Genomic DNA, 14,047 nt, shown 5'->3' with positions numbered 1-14,047 from the left:
AGTACAGGCTGGGAGCTGGCTGACCATAGAGCACTGGCTAGAGAGACCCCCCCGTGTGGTGACACTGGGTAGTACAGGCTGGAGCTGGCTGACCATAGAGCACTGGCTAGAGAGACCCCCCAGTGGGTGACACTGGGTAGTACAGGCTGGGAGCTGGCTGACCATAGAGCACTGGCTAGAGAGACCCACCGTGTGGTGACACTGGGTAGTACAGGCTGGGAGCTGGCTGACCATAGAGCACTGGCTAGAGAGACCCCCCGTGTGGTGACACTGGGTAGAACAGGCTGGGAGCTGGGTGACCATAGAGCACTGGCTAGAGAGACCCCCCCGTGGGGTGACACTGGGTAGAACAGGCTGGGAGCTGGCTGACCCATAGAGCACTGCTAGAGAGACCCCCCCGTGTGGTGACACTGGGTAGTACAGGCTGGAGCTGGTGACCATGGAGCACTGGCTAGAGAGACCCCCCGTGTGGTGACACTGGGTAGTACAGGCTGGGAGCTGGCTGACCATAGAGCACTGGCTAGAGAGACCCCCCGTGTGGTGACACTGGGTAGTACAGGCTGGGAGCTGGCTGACCATGGAGCACTGGCTAGAGAGACCCCCCCGTGTGGTGACACTGGGTAGTACAGGCTGGGAGCTGGCTGACCATAGAGCACTGGCTAGAGAGACCCCCCGTGTGGTGACACTGGGTAGTACAGGCTGGGAGCTGGCTGACCATAGAGCACTGGCTAGAGAGACCCCCCTGGGGTGACACTGGGTAGTACAGGCTGGGAGCTGGGTGACCATAGAGCACTGGCTAGAGAGACCCCCCGTGGGGTGACACTGGGTAGTACAGGCTGGGAGCTGGCTGACCATAGAGCACTGGCTAGAGAGACCCCCCCGTGTGGTGACACTGGTAGTACAGGCTGGGAGCTGGCTGACCATAGAGCACTGGCTAGAGAGACCCCCCCGTGTGGTGACACTGGGTAGTACAGGCTGGGAGCTGGCTGACCATAGAGCACTGGCTAGAGAGACCCCCCGTGGGGTGACACTGGGTAGTACAGGCTGGGAGCTGGCTGACCATAGAGCACTGGCTAGAGAGACCCCCCGTGGGGTGACACTGGGTAGTACAGGCTGGGAGCTGGCTGACCATAGAGCACTGGCTAGAGAGACCCCCCGTGTGGTGACACTGGGTAGTAACAGGCTGGGAGCTGGCTGACCATAGAGCACTGGCTAGAGAGACCCCCGTGTGGTGACACTGGGTAGTACAGGCTGGGAGCTGGCTGACCATAGAGCACTGGCTAGAGAGACCCCCCAGTGGGGTGACACTGGGTAGTACAGGCTGGGAGCTGGCTGACCATAGAGCACTGGCTAGAGAGACCCCCCGTGTGGTGACACTGGGTAGTACAGGCTGGGAGCTGGCTGACCATAGAGCACTGGCTAGAGAGACCCCCCAGTGGGGTGACACTGGGTAGTACAGGCTGGGAGCTGGGTGACCATAGAGCACTGGCTAGAGAGACCCCCCCGTGTGGTGACACTGGGTAGAACAGGCTGGGAGCTGGCTGACCATAGAGCACTGGCTAGAGAGACCCCCCAGTGGGGTGACACTGGGTAGTACAGGCTGGGAGCTGGCTGACCATAGAGCACTGGCTAGAGAGACCCCCCAGTGGGGTGACACTGGGTAGTACAGGCTGGGAGCTGGCTGACCATAGAGCACTGGCTAGAGAGACCCCCCAGTGGGGTGACACTGGGTAGTACAGGCTGGGAGCTGGCTGACCATAGAGCACTGGCTAGAGAGACCCCCCGTGTGGTGACACTGGGTAGTACAGGCTGGGAGCTGGCTGACCATAGAGCACTGGCTAGAGAGACCCCCAGTGGGGTGACACTGGGTAGTACAGGCTGGGAGCTGGCTGACCATGGAGCACTGGCTAGAGAGACCCCCCGTGTGGTGACACTGGTAGTACAGGCTGGGAGCTGGCTGACCATAGAGCACTGGCTAGAGAGACCCCCCGTGTGGTGACACTGGATAGTACAGGCTGGGAGCTGGGTGACCATAGAGCACTGGCTAGAGAGACCCCCCGTGTGGTGACACTGGGTAGAACAGGCTGGGAGCTGGGTGACCATAGAGCACTGGCTAGAGAGACCCCCGTGTGGTGACACTGGGTAGTACAGGCTGGGAGCTGGCTGACCATAGAGCACTGGCTAGAGAGACCCCCCGTGTGGTGACACTGGGTAGTACAGGCTGGGAGCTGGCTGACCATAGAGCACTGGCTAGAGAGACCCCCCGTGTGGTGACACTGGGTAGTACAGGCTGGGAGCTGGCTGACCATAGAGCACTGGCTAGAGAGACCCCCCGTGTGGTGACACTGGGTAGTACAGGCTGGGAGCTGGGTGACCATAGAGCACTGGCTAGAGAGACCCCCATGGGGTGACACTGGGTAGTACAGGCTGGGAGCTGGGTGACCATAGAGCACTGGCTAGAGAGACCCCCCGTGTGGTGACACTGGGTAGTACAGGCTGGGAGCTGGCTGACCATAGAGCACTGGCTAGAGAGATCCCCCGTGTGGTGACACTGGGTAGTACAGGCTGGGAGCTGGCTGACCATAGAGCACTGGCTAGAGAGACCCCCAGTGGGGTGACACTGGGTAGTACAGGCTGGGAGCTGGCTGACCATAGAGCACTGGCTAGAGAGACCCCCAGTGGGGTGACACTGGGTAGTACAGGCTGGGAGCTGGCTGACCATAGAGCACTGGCTAGAGAGACCCCCAGTGTGGTGACACGTGGGTAGTACAGGCTGGGAGCTGGCTGACCATAGAGCACTGGCTAGAGAGACCCCCCGTGTGGTGACACTGGGTAGTAACAGGCTGGGAGCTGGCTGACCATAGAGCACTGGCTAGAGAGACCCCCCAGTGGGGTGACACTGGGTAGAACAGGCTGGGAGCTGGCTGACCATAGAGCACTGGCTAGAGAGACCCCCCGTGTGGTGACACTGGGTAGAACAGGCTGGGAGCTGGCTGACCATAGAGCACTGGCTAGAGAGACCCCCCGTGGGGTGACACTGGATAGTACAGGCTGGGAGCTGGCTGACCATAGAGCACTGGCTAGAGAGACCCCCCGTGTGGTGACACTGGGTAGTACAGGCTGGGAGCTGGCTGACCATAGAGCACTGGCTAGAGAGACCCCCCGTGTGGTGACACTGGGTAGTACAGGCTGGGAGCTGGCTGACCATAGAGCACTGGCTAGAGAGACCCCCCGTGTGGTGACACTGGGTAGTACAGGCTGGGAGCTGGCTGACCATAGAGCACTGGCTAGAGAGACCCCCCCGTGTGGTGACACTGGGTAGAACAGGCTGGGAGCTGGCTGACCATAGAGCACTGGCTAGAGAGACCCCCCGTGTGGTGACACTGGGTAGTACAGGCTGGGAGCTGGGTGACCATAGAGCACTGGCTAGAGAGACCCCCCGTGTGGTGACACTGGGTAGTACAGGCTGGGAGCTGTCTGACCATAGAGCACTGGCTAGAGAGACCCCCCGTGTGGTGACACTGGGTAGTACAGGCTGGGAGCTGGGTGACCATAGAGCACTGGCTAGAGAGACCCCCATGGGGTGACACTGGGTAGTACAGGCTGGGAGCTGGGTGACCATAGAGCACTGGCTAGAGAGACCCCCCGTGTGGTGACACTGGGTAGTACAGGCTGGGAGCTGGGTGACCATAGAGCACTGGCTAGAGAGACCCCCCGTGTGGTGACACTGGGTAGTACAGGCTGGGAGCTGGCTGACCATAGAGCACTGGCTAGAGAGACCCCCCATGGGGTGACACTGGGTAGAACAGGCTGGGAGCTGGCTGACCATAGAGCACTGGCTAGAGAGACCCCCCGTGTGGTGACACTGGGTAGTACAGGCTGGGAGCTGGGTGACCTCCTGTGTCCTCCCCAGGCCAGGGTCCAGCCCACGCCGCCTTTGCCAATTTTGATGCCTTTGGATGCAGCCCGGTAGCGTCGGCATTCGGGGGGGCATCGGTGCCATTCCACACCCAGCCAACAGCCGCAGGTAACGCTCCCCCTGCCCCTCCCGCTGCCCGGGCCTTCCTTGGCGTGAACGCTGCGTCAGAGAGACGCGACAGGCAGGCTAGTGGTTAGAGCAGGGGTGCGGCCTGGACGCCTGGGTTCTCTCTCTGGCTCTGGGAGGAGAGTGCAGGCTAGTGGGTTAGAGCAGGGGGGCCTGGGAGCCAGGACTCCTGGGTTCTCTCCCCGGCTCACGAGAATGGGCAGAGCATTAGGCTCTCTCAGCTGGGAATGTGCGAATGAATGGTTGGCCCATGTGGGGATCTTCTCCTGCTCCCCCTCTTTAGGTGGGTATTTCTGGGGGACTGTCCCTCGTCCCTGCTCCCAAGGCCTGGGGTCCCCTGAGCTCTGCGGGGAGAGGGGTGCGGCTCCTCTGGGGTCTCTCTTGCTTTAACCCTTTGCTCTCTGTTTCCTGTTCCCAGCCAGTCGGACAGTCCCAGCCGGTTACAGCTTTGGTGAGATAATGATCATGGTTTGCTTCTCCCTTGTGATACAGGACTTAGGGGTCAGGACTCCTGGGTTCTCTCCCCAGCTCTGGGAGGGGAGTGGGGACTGGTGGGTTAGAGCCTGTGGGGCTGGGAGCCAGGATGCTGGGTCTATCCCAGCATCTGGAGTTGGCTGCAGGCTCAGGACGGGGGAAAATCAATTTTACTTTAGTTGCGAGTTACTGTAGGACCTATCAAAAATAATGTTACTCTCCTGGCTCGCATTGTGCCCTGAGGGCTGCAGTGGTGCGTGGAATGGGCACCGGGGGAGCTGGCGCTGGCCTCTCCTGGGTGCTGGGTGCAGTGGGGCTGGGGTGACCTGGCGCCCGCAGGGTGCTCTCGCTCCCCCAGCCCCCAGAGGGAGGGCGTGAGCCTTGGCAGGGGTGACCGGGCGGTTCCCTTCTGTGCCAGCAGGGGGTGCCCCGGTGAGCGGCTTCGGTGCCTCCCCTTCCAGCCACCCTGGCAGCGGGATCCCGGACATGGGCGGAGCATCCAGCAGGTATTAACCCCATTTCTGGGCCCATCCTGGGCGGGGGGACCCCAGGAGACTGGCCGGGTGGGGTGGCCGGCCCCCAGACTGCAGGCCCAGCCGCTGGGCGTGGACCATGGGGAAACCCAGGGGCATTGCAGATGGTGCACTCTGTGTGGGGCGGGGGGCAAGCAGGACTGCCCCCTGCTGGGGGGGGATCTCAGCACTCCCCCCCACCCCAGTGGGTTTGGCTAACACCGTCTCTCTCCTCCGCAGCCTCTTCGGGAGCCTGAGCCAGCCGGCGGCGCTGCCCCCGTCCGGCCCCGCGCCCGCCTACGGGGGTAGGTGGCTTTTGCTTTGGCCCAGGGGGGCGGGGGGGGGTCTAGCGCCCGTCGGCAGCCAGTATCAATGAGCCACCTCTCCTGTGCCACCTTCTCTTCCAGCCTACACCAACCCCTTCGCCCCGCCCGCCGCCCCGCCCGCCCGGCCCTCCACCAACCCCTTCCAGCCCAACGGCACTGCGCCAGGTGAGCCTCCGCCTGGGGGGGTGGGAGCCAGGACGCCTGGGTTCTCTCCCTGGCTCTGGGAGGGGAGTAGGGTGGGGTCTGGTGGGTTGGAGCAGAGGGGGCTGGCAGCCAGGATGCCTGGGTTCTCTCCTGGGCACTGGGAAGGGAGTAGGGGCTGGTGGGTTAGACCAGGGGGGACCAGGAGCCCGGACTCCTGGGTTCTCTGCCAGCTTGTCTCTCCCCCTGCAGGTTCCAGTTTTGATGGGTTTACTGCAGCCCAAGTGGGGCAGCCGGTCGGGATTTCCACCAATCCCTTCATGGTGAGGACCCTCCCATTTCCAGCCAGTCGGATTGCAGTGGGGCCCTGCCAGGCTCTGCTTTCCAGGGGGTTCCGGCTTCAGCAGCCCCACGGCAAAGCTGGAACGCCAGGTCCCAGCATCGTTTCCCTAGGGCAGAGCCGCTCTGCTGACTCACCCGATTGCCCAGATCAGATCAGTCCCATCATCTGCACAGTGGGATGCCCTCGTTGCTGGTTTCTGCACCCCATGGCCCCTGCATCGACTCCCCTCACCCATGGGCGGTGCCCCACGCCCTATCTGTGGAGGCTCGGCTGACAAGCAGCCTTGGACCTAGGGTCTGGGCCGGGTTGTGGGTACAAGTCAGGGATCCGACGGGCGTTGGTGTCTGACTGTGTGAGCAGTTACATCCGCCTGTGCCCCGTCTCCCTAACCCCCCTTCTTTCCCCACAGACGGCAGCTCCATCCCCGCCCTTCGTCATCAAGCATCCAGCCACCAACCCCTTCTTATAGCGACGCCCAGACGGCTGCTCTGGGCTGGCAGTGCCCTTCCTGTCCAGCGGGGGGCAGGCCGCTGCAGCTGCACCCCCCTCGCCAGCTTCCGACTCCACAGCCCCGACGCCGTGGGGATGGGCTGGACCAAGTGCTTTAACTACTGCGATGGCTTCTGAGGGAATCGGCCCCAATGAGAGCTGGCCCTTGAAGAGAGGCTCAGGGCCCAGCACCGAGGCATTCTGGGACTTGTAGTCTAGGTGGGGATTTTTCAGCAGGGCACGCTGGGAAAGTGGATCAGCGGGTGAGCTGGCCCTTAAGAGGGTTTGGGATTCTGCCGGGCCTTGTGGTCCAGATGGGAACCCCGGGGGAGCTGGAGGCGGGGCAGCAAGGCATGCTGGGGAAGGGAGCTCTCTCTGCTTCTCCTCCCGAGCAAGAGGGGCTGGGGTCCCTTTAGGGGGCTGGGTTGAGTCTGGGCTCTGCCCTGCAGGTCTGGGATCCCTGGGAGGCTGGAATCTCTGGGGAGCTTCATCATGGGGGGCTGGGATCCCTGGGGGCCTGGGATCCCTGCGGGGTTGGGTTGAGCCTGGGCTCTGCCCTGGGGGGCTGGGATCCCTGGGGGGCTGGGATCTCTGGGAGGCTCCATCATGGGGGGCTGGGGGGATGGGTTGAGCCTGGGCTCTGTCCTGGGGGGCTGGGCTCCACCCTGGGGCTCTGCCTTTTAGGGGGGCTGAGCTCTCCCCCTCTGAGCTGCTCTGACCCGACCCTGGTCTGGGCTCTGCTCGAGTGAGATTCTCCCCACCCAGACCCACTGACCGTGCAGCCCCGGCCCCTCTTCGTAGGGTGGAACCCAGGAGTCCTGGCTCCACACCACCCCTCCCCCTTGCTGTCACCCCCATCCCTGGCCAGCTGGTTCCTTGCAGCCCCCCCAAGTCCCTGCCCCCCACTCCCTGGACAGGGGTGGGCGAACCTGGCCCTGCCTTCAGGCTCCCCCTCGCGGCTCTGGCCCGGCGGCTGCTGGCAATCAAATCACACACACACCCCCCATGGGAGGGCTGCCCAGAGTAGCTGGGCGCCCCAGATCCCAGCCCCACAACGGCATCCCCAGCACGGACTGTCCCCCTCGACGGCGTGCGCTAAGCGGGGAGGGGAGCCCCGATCTAGACCAGCCTGTTCTGTGGTCACTCGGGGGGAGGCACCAGACCTGCACCATGGGCGGCCCCCTCTGCTGCCAGCGCTGGGGAGAGAACCCAGGAGTCCTGGCTCCCAGCCCCCCCTGCTCTAACCCACCAGCCCCTACTGCCCGCCGACAGCCAGGGAGAGAACCCAGGCATCCTGGCTCCCAGCCCCACCATTTGCTAATTTCTTTGTCAGTTTCCTCTCCACTTGGGATCCTTTTTCAGCCTCTCCATCCCCAGGAGCCCCCCGAACGCTGCTGCCGAAATCTTGGCCCTCCCGCATTTAACCAGCCAGCTCCAGCACCCCTTTCCCCCCCAGGGTGGGAGATCACCCCCCCTTTGCCGCTTCGGACAAGCATCACCTTGCTCGGCTTCACACCCCCTCCTGGCTTTGCGAGGGAGGGCACGCTTCGCGCCCCGTCCCCCCCCAACAAAGCAGGGCCCCGGAGGGGCCACACTGGCAGTATTTTTCTGAGAGAAAAGTGAACGATCTTTTTAATATATAGAGACGGTTTTGGCGCTGGAAATTGTTCTCTCGATTTCGCTCTATAAAAACTATATTGGACCTTTGCGGCTGCCGTCCTCTGTGGGGAGAGGAGCCGAGCCCCCCACCCGGCCTCCTGGGCTGGGCACCCCCCACATCTGTGCCCCCTGCGGAGGGCCCCGGGGTCGTTCCCAGGGAAGAGGGGCCGATCGGCAGGGGCCCTGGGTGTGACGCCGAATCCAGCAGCTGCTGTCACCTGGTAGGCTGGGGGTGGCCCACTAATGCGCTGGGCCCCACTTGTGACCCTGTGCGTGCGCTTGTGATCTTGCATGCAGTGCGCTTGTGACCCTGTGCGTGCGCTTGTGACCCTGTCCATGCGCTTGTGATTTTTGCATGCAGTGCGCTTGTGATCCGGCTTGTGCACTTGTGACTTTGCGTGCAGTGCGCTTGTGGCCCTGTGCGTGCGCTTGTGATTTTGCATGCAGTGTTCTTGTGATCTTGCGCGTGCGCTTGTGATTTTGCGTGCAGTGCGCTTGTGATCCGGCTTGTGCGCTTGTGACTTTGCGTGCAGTGTGCTTGTGATCTTGCACGTGCGCTTGTGACTTTGCGTGCAGTGCGCTTGTGATCTGGCGCGTGCGCTTGTGACTTTGCGTGCAGTGCGCTTGTGACCCTGTGCGTGCGCTTGTGATTTTGCGTGCAGTGCGCTTGTGATCATGCACTTGTGATTTTGTGTGCAGTGCGCTTGTGATCTTGCACGTGCGCTTGTGACTTTGCGTGCAGTGTGCTTGTGATCCGGCTTGTGCACTTGTGATTTTGCGTGCAGTGCGCTTGTGATCTGGCGCGTGCGCTTGTGACTTTGCGTGCAGTGCGCTTGTGACCCTGTGCGTGCGCTTGTGATTTTGCGTGCAGTGCGCTTGTGATCATGCACTTGTGATTTTGTGTGCAGTGCGCTTGTGATCTTGCACGTGCGCTTGTGATTTTGCGTGCAGTGTGCTTGTGATCCGGCTTGTGCACTTGTGACTTTGCGTGCAGTGCGCTTGTGACCCTGTGCGTGCGCTTGTGATTTTGCGTGCAGTGCGCTTGTGATCATGCACTTGTGATTTTGCGTGCAATGCGCTTGTGATTGTGTGCTAGTGATCTGGCATGTGCATTTGTGATTTTGCGTGCAGTGTTCGTGTGATCTTGCGCGTGCGCTTCTGGTCTTCCGCGGGCACCTGTGATTGTGCATGCCGTGCGCTCGTGACCTCACACATGCCTGCAGTTGTGTGGCCCGTAATGCGCTTGCCTGCCGATGCACTTGTGCACTGTTGGCCCCCAAGTGTGAGTGCTTGTGATCTGGCGTGCAGTCCTGTGCATGTGGGAGCGTGCACACAAATGTCCTTGCCTCGTGACAGGGTGGGCACGTGCTTAGCATCCCCCCCGCTCCTACCCTTGCGTGTGTTTATGGTCAGTTGTGCGCGGGCTGCTTGCATCTCACAGGTGTTTGTGAGCCTGTGGTGTGTAGCTGTGACACTGGGTGTGTCCTGCTGTGTCCTTGCACCCGCTTGTGATCCTACCCGAGCGCTGCGACAGTCTCGTGCTTCCGCGCCCGGCCCTGCCTGCTTACACTGCACATCTCTCGCACGTTCCCTGGTGACCCTGGGTGCTGCTCTCTCCCCTTTCACGTCTCAACGTGCACAAACGCTCTCGCCCACACGTGGCTCTGGAGGTTTGTAATACCTCGCCTCTCTCCCCGCACACCCCCGTGTGTCTGTCCCTCTTGCATGCTCTCCTTGTGCCTCGGCCCTTGCACACTAGTGTGCTCTCGCACACTTGCCCTTCCGCACGCCCACTTGAGCTTTCTCTTGTACTCTCCCAGGCCCCCTCGGCGAATCGGCACGCTTCGCACCCTGAGCTCAGGCGCTGTGACCTTATCCCCGGGGCTCCAGCGGGTTCCCCCCGCGCCCGCCCCTGGGCCTGGCACCAGCAGCCGCTCACGCGCTTGGCCGTTCGTTGCACGACACAGACGTGCATGGCCACATGGGGCTTTGCTGCCCTGCCTGTGGGCGGTGCGTCACGCTGCCTTGTGCCCCCGGGGCGGCAGGGGACGTTTGCTCTGCCTCGCCCTCTCCCGCCCGCGTGGGGTCACTCGTGCGCCAGCCTGTGCCCCATACCCCGCCCCCCTGAGCCAGCCAGTCCCTGCCCTGGGGCCGGGCATGGGGCAGGCGCCCGCTGTGTGCAGTGGAAACAGAGGGGCTCTCAGACGTGGCCCGGGCGTGTTTACCTACAAACAGCACCAGACCCAGGTTGACAAAACAGGCCTGGGAGCCAAGCTGGTGCCGTGGGGCTGGCGGCTCCGGGCTGGGCCTGCGGAAACAGAGACGACAGGGGCTGTTACATTTGGGGGGCCCTGTTCCCCTCCAGCCACTGCTGCACCGGGGCCCCCCAGGCCACTTGGGCTGGGCCATGGGGCCGAGGGCAGTTGAGTCACCCGGTGTCACAAATACACACACCCCACTCCCCTCCCTCCCACAGCCAGGGAGAGAACCCAGGTGTCCTGGCTCCCAGCCCCCCCTGCTCTAATCACCAGATCCCCTACCCTTCCCAGAGCTGGGGGGAGAACCCAGGCGTCCTGGCTCCCAGCCCCCCCTGCTCTAACCACCAGGCCCCACTCGCCTCCCAGAGCCGGGGGGAGAACCCAGGCGTCCTGGCTCCCAGCCCCCCCTGCTCTAACCACCAGGCCCCACTCGCCTCCCAGAGCCGGGGAGAGAACCCAGGAGTCCTGGCTCCCAGCCCCCCTGCTCTAACCCCCCACTCCCAGAGGTACTGTCACTCACGGGTGGGTTTGGATCCAGGGCGCCCCCCGGCGGTGGGGTGGGGACAGTTCTTCCTTGTGAGCCGTGGCACCATCATAAGCTGGTGGAGAGGGGCGTGGCCAAGACGAGGGGCGTGGCCGCGAGAGCCACGCCCACCACGATTCCCGACACGTGGCCTGTCAAGGAGCTGCTGCGGAGGAGAGATGGGGGTTAGGGTGGGGCAGCGCAGTGCCCCCCGCCCCACAGCGCCCTCTGCCCCGCCCCGCAGCGCCCTCTGCCCCGCCCCACAGCGCCTTCTGCCCCGCCCCCTGCTGCGCCACCCATCCCCCACCCTGCCCTATAGCGCCCCCTGCCCCCCATCCTTGGCCCTGCCCCACGGCGGCCCCTAGTGCCCACCTGGGGTACAGGAGGCTCACGGTGATGCACTCAGCCAGACAGAGCCATTTGGTCGTTATGGTGACGCTGCCCAGGGTTACTATGGTGACAGGCGCTAGGATACCCTCCGTGGCTTCCAGACAGAAGATGACCCCTGCGAAAGGGGGGGCGAGGGATCAGACAGGTAAAGCAGGACACCTGGGTTCCTTCCCTGGCTCTGGGAGGCAAGTGGGGCCTGGTGGTTAGAGCAGGGGGGGCTGGGAGCCAGGACGCCTGGGTTCCCTCCCTGGCTCTGGGAGGCAAGTGGGGCCTGGTGGTTAGAGCAGGGGGGCTGGGAGCCAGGACGCCTGGGTTCTCTCCCCGGCTCTGGGAAGGGTGGGGGATCTGGTGATTAGAGCAGGGGGGGCTGGGAGCCAGGACACCTGGGTCCCACCCCAGCTGGGCACAGGCTGCCTACCTGAGAAGCCCACGGCGCAGTGTTCCCGGCGCCGGGGATCTTGCAGGATGGCCGCCAGCCCCGCGTTCAGCCCTAGATGGACCAGCCCCCCCAGCAGCGTCATGCTCCCCAGGAGCCAGGCCGCCCGGGCGCTCCCCACCCTCCACTCCAGCCCTGCCCCCAGCCACAGGAGCGCCCCCATGTTCAGGCCCAGGTGGCCCCACCCCAGGTGGTGGAAGGGGGCCAGCAGGAGGCGCTGCCACTCGCCCAGAGCCCAGACCCCCTCCACGCTGAGGCAGGTGTTTTCAGGGGGCCCCAGGGGGCGAACGTAGAGACCCACATTCAGGGCCACCAGGAGGAGGGTGGCGAGGGGCGGCCTGGCTGCAGACATGCCCCCCGGGGGGCTGCCAGGCTGGAGGCGGAAAGGGGGGGTCCCTGGGCCTTGGGGGAGCAGGAAAGTAGCATTGGGGGGGAGGGGGAGTGCTGGGGGGCAGAGAGAGGCTCCAGAGTGGGGGGAGGCAGTGGGTGCCAGGGCAGAGCCTTTGTGAGATCACCGGTGATGTCTCGGGGGGGGGGGCTGGGTTGGTGGGAAGGAGAGGGGGCGGCTCGCCCCGAATTGTTTATCTCCCTGGGAGCTAAGAATAAACCTCGTTCCGGGAAACCGGCGTCAAGACCTGCCGTGAACCCGGAGAGCCGGGGCCAGGAGGGCCTCAGGGCTGGCAGGGGCTGCGGGTCGGGAGTGAGGGGCACCGGCAGGTCTGGGGGGGCAGGAATGGGGTAGCAGGGGGCTGTGGGTCAGGAGTGAGGGGCACCGGCAGGGCTGGGGGGCAGGGCTGGGCTAGCAGGGGGCTGTGGGTCGGGGGTGAGGGGCACCGGCAGGGCTGGGGGGGGGCGGGGCTGGGCTGGCAGGGGCTGTGGGTCGGGGGTGAGGGGCACCGGCAGGGCTGGGGGGCTGGGCTGGAGACCCAGGGGGCTGCAGGTTGGGGGTGAGGGGCACCGGCACCTGGTTTAGGGTGCCAGCCCCCTCCCCTGTGACCTCCCCGGCGGTTTATGGCTAGTTCAAGGACTTGGTGGCCGATGGCTATCAGGGCGGCTCACGGCTCAGCCCTGAGACAACAATTCCTCCCGTCTGGGCTGCGTTATTTACTATAAACAATTTCCCCCCCCGGCTTCCACTGCACGGAGCCCCACGGGTGCCCCCCACTCCCGACCGGCCGCCCCTGCCAGCCCAGCCCTGCCCCCCGCCCCCCACAGCTGGGCCGGTGCCCCTCACTCCCATCCCCAGTCCGGGACAGGCCTTGTGTTTCGTCAGCCCCCTGCCCGGCGGGGGGAGCGGGGGGGGGGGGGGGGGGCTATTGCACCAGGCTCCCTGGGCACCTTATCTCAGCTCTGCTGAGTCAACAGCCCCTGGGGTTAAGCGGCAAGTCAAGGGTGGCCCTGGGGGTCAGAGCTGGTGACCTGCGCCCGGCCACGCTGGCAAGCCGGCCTCCAAGGGGCTGCGGGTCGGGAGTGAGGGGCACCGGCGGGGCTGGGGGGGCAGGGGCTGCGGGTCGGGAGTGAGGGGCACCGGCGGGGCTGGGGGGGCAGGGGCTGCGGGTCGGGAGTGAGGAGCGCTGCTGTGGGGCTGGGTTTAGGGTCTCTGCCGGGACCCCCGATCGTGTACCCGTGGCTGCTCAGTCACCCCCCACACACACACACACTGTGCCCACACCCTGTGTGGGTCTGTCTGCCATGCTGCGCCCCCCAGCACCCCATGAACACCAGGGGACCCCCCCCCCGCACCGGCCTCCTTCACCCCCCTTTGCCGTGTGTTGCCCACGAAAGACTCGGCTGCTCTCCGGCGCTGCTGCTGGGATTGTCGGCACTTTGCTCTGGGTTTGTGCAGCTCCAAGCACCGGTGGGGGAGCAGGGCTTAGCGGTGCCCCCCCCCCGGTCAATCTTGCCCCATACGGCCCGTCACAACGAGGTGCCAGTCACCCGGTGACACCTGCAGGCATCAGTCACCAAGGAGCCCTCGGACAGCCGAGCGTGCAAACACACACAGCGAGTGTGATTCACAATTCCTCGTTCCCTTGCACACTCACCCCCCCCCACAACCGCCCCCCCCCCAGGCTCAGCCCCTCAGAGGCCCGCAATAGCGGGCGCTGCAGCAGGTGTGGGGAGACCCCCCCCCGGGACCACCAGGCCCTGGGAAAGGGTTGTGGGGGGTGAGGGAGGGTGGGGAGCAGGGAGGAAGGGGTTAAGAGGGGGAGGGAGCCCCAGAGCTGCAGCTGATTGGCTGAGGGATGGCTACATTCTGCCGTCAGAGCCCAACGCTACCTCCCCATTGGCCGAGGTGCCAGACACCAGAACCGCATGGCTGGGTCCCAGAACGGGGAGGGGGGAATCCTCCTCCCGGCGCCGAGACGCGGCCACCTCTGGGGCGGGGCGGCGGGTGACCCGGGGACCCCTCGCCCGGCGCTGAGACGCGGCCACCTCTGGGGCAGGGCG

The 14,047-nt window shown here is 64.6% G+C and overlaps 2 protein-coding genes across 6 annotated transcripts; one reads left to right on the top strand and one right to left on the bottom strand.

Moving 5' to 3' along the window:
* Nucleotides 1-3,913: 3,913 nt before the first annotated feature.
* LOC102937767 (arf-GAP domain and FG repeat-containing protein 2) lies at nt 3,914-8,037 on the top strand (the record flags this gene model as incomplete). 4 transcript variants are annotated; one of them, XM_037888884.1, is given in 7 exon segments in its annotated part: nt 3,914-4,027; nt 4,464-4,496; nt 4,941-5,025; nt 5,272-5,336; nt 5,439-5,522; nt 5,751-5,821; nt 6,251-8,037. In XM_037888884.1, coding segments are annotated over 7 exon segments (512 nt in total), but the record flags the coding sequence as incomplete, so codon positions are not given.
* A 1,475-nt stretch (nt 8,038-9,512) lies between these two features.
* LOC122463939 (rhomboid-related protein 4-like) lies at nt 9,513-11,689 on the bottom strand. Of its 2 annotated transcripts, none has more exons than XM_043537145.1 (4): nt 11,579-11,689; nt 11,143-11,275; nt 10,768-10,936; nt 9,513-10,297 (listed from the first exon to the last, which is right to left on the bottom strand). In XM_043537145.1, the coding sequence occupies exons 1-3, from the start codon at nt 11,679-11,681 to the stop codon at nt 10,840-10,842; spliced, it is 333 nt and encodes a 110-aa protein (XP_043393080.1). In that variant the 5' UTR covers nt 11,682-11,689; the 3' UTR covers nt 9,513-10,297; nt 10,768-10,839. The 2 variants fall into 2 exon arrangements, with proteins under 2 accessions (XP_043393080.1, XP_043393081.1); XM_043537146.1 differs by having other exon boundaries at nt 10,768-10,933.
* Nucleotides 11,690-14,047: the final 2,358 nt, after the last annotated feature.

The sequence above is a fragment of the Chelonia mydas genome, chromosome 28 (assembly GCF_015237465.2).
Source record: "Chelonia mydas isolate rCheMyd1 chromosome 28, rCheMyd1.pri.v2, whole genome shotgun sequence".
NCBI lineage: Eukaryota > Metazoa > Chordata > Testudines > Cheloniidae > Chelonia > Chelonia mydas.
The sequence above is the reverse complement of the archived record's forward strand: the minus strand, read 5'-3'. Positions and strand labels throughout refer to the sequence as shown.

What these genes read in the sequence shown, in the direction of transcription:
- LOC122463939 (XM_043537145.1), bottom strand. Translation starts at nt 11,681, where the DNA reads ATGACGCTGCTGGGGGGGCTGGTCCATCTAGGGCTGAACGCGGGGCTG. An exon ending in CTGCGCCGTGGGCTTCTCAG is followed by an intron (nt 11,276 to 11,578) that starts GTAGGCAGCCTG and finishes CCCCTTTCGCAG; the next exon opens with GGGTCATCTTCTGTCTGGAA. An exon ending in GTGAGCCTCCTGTACCCCAG is followed by an intron (nt 10,937 to 11,142) that starts GTGGGCACTAGG and finishes TCTCCTCCGCAG; the next exon opens with CAGCTCCTTGACAGGCCACG.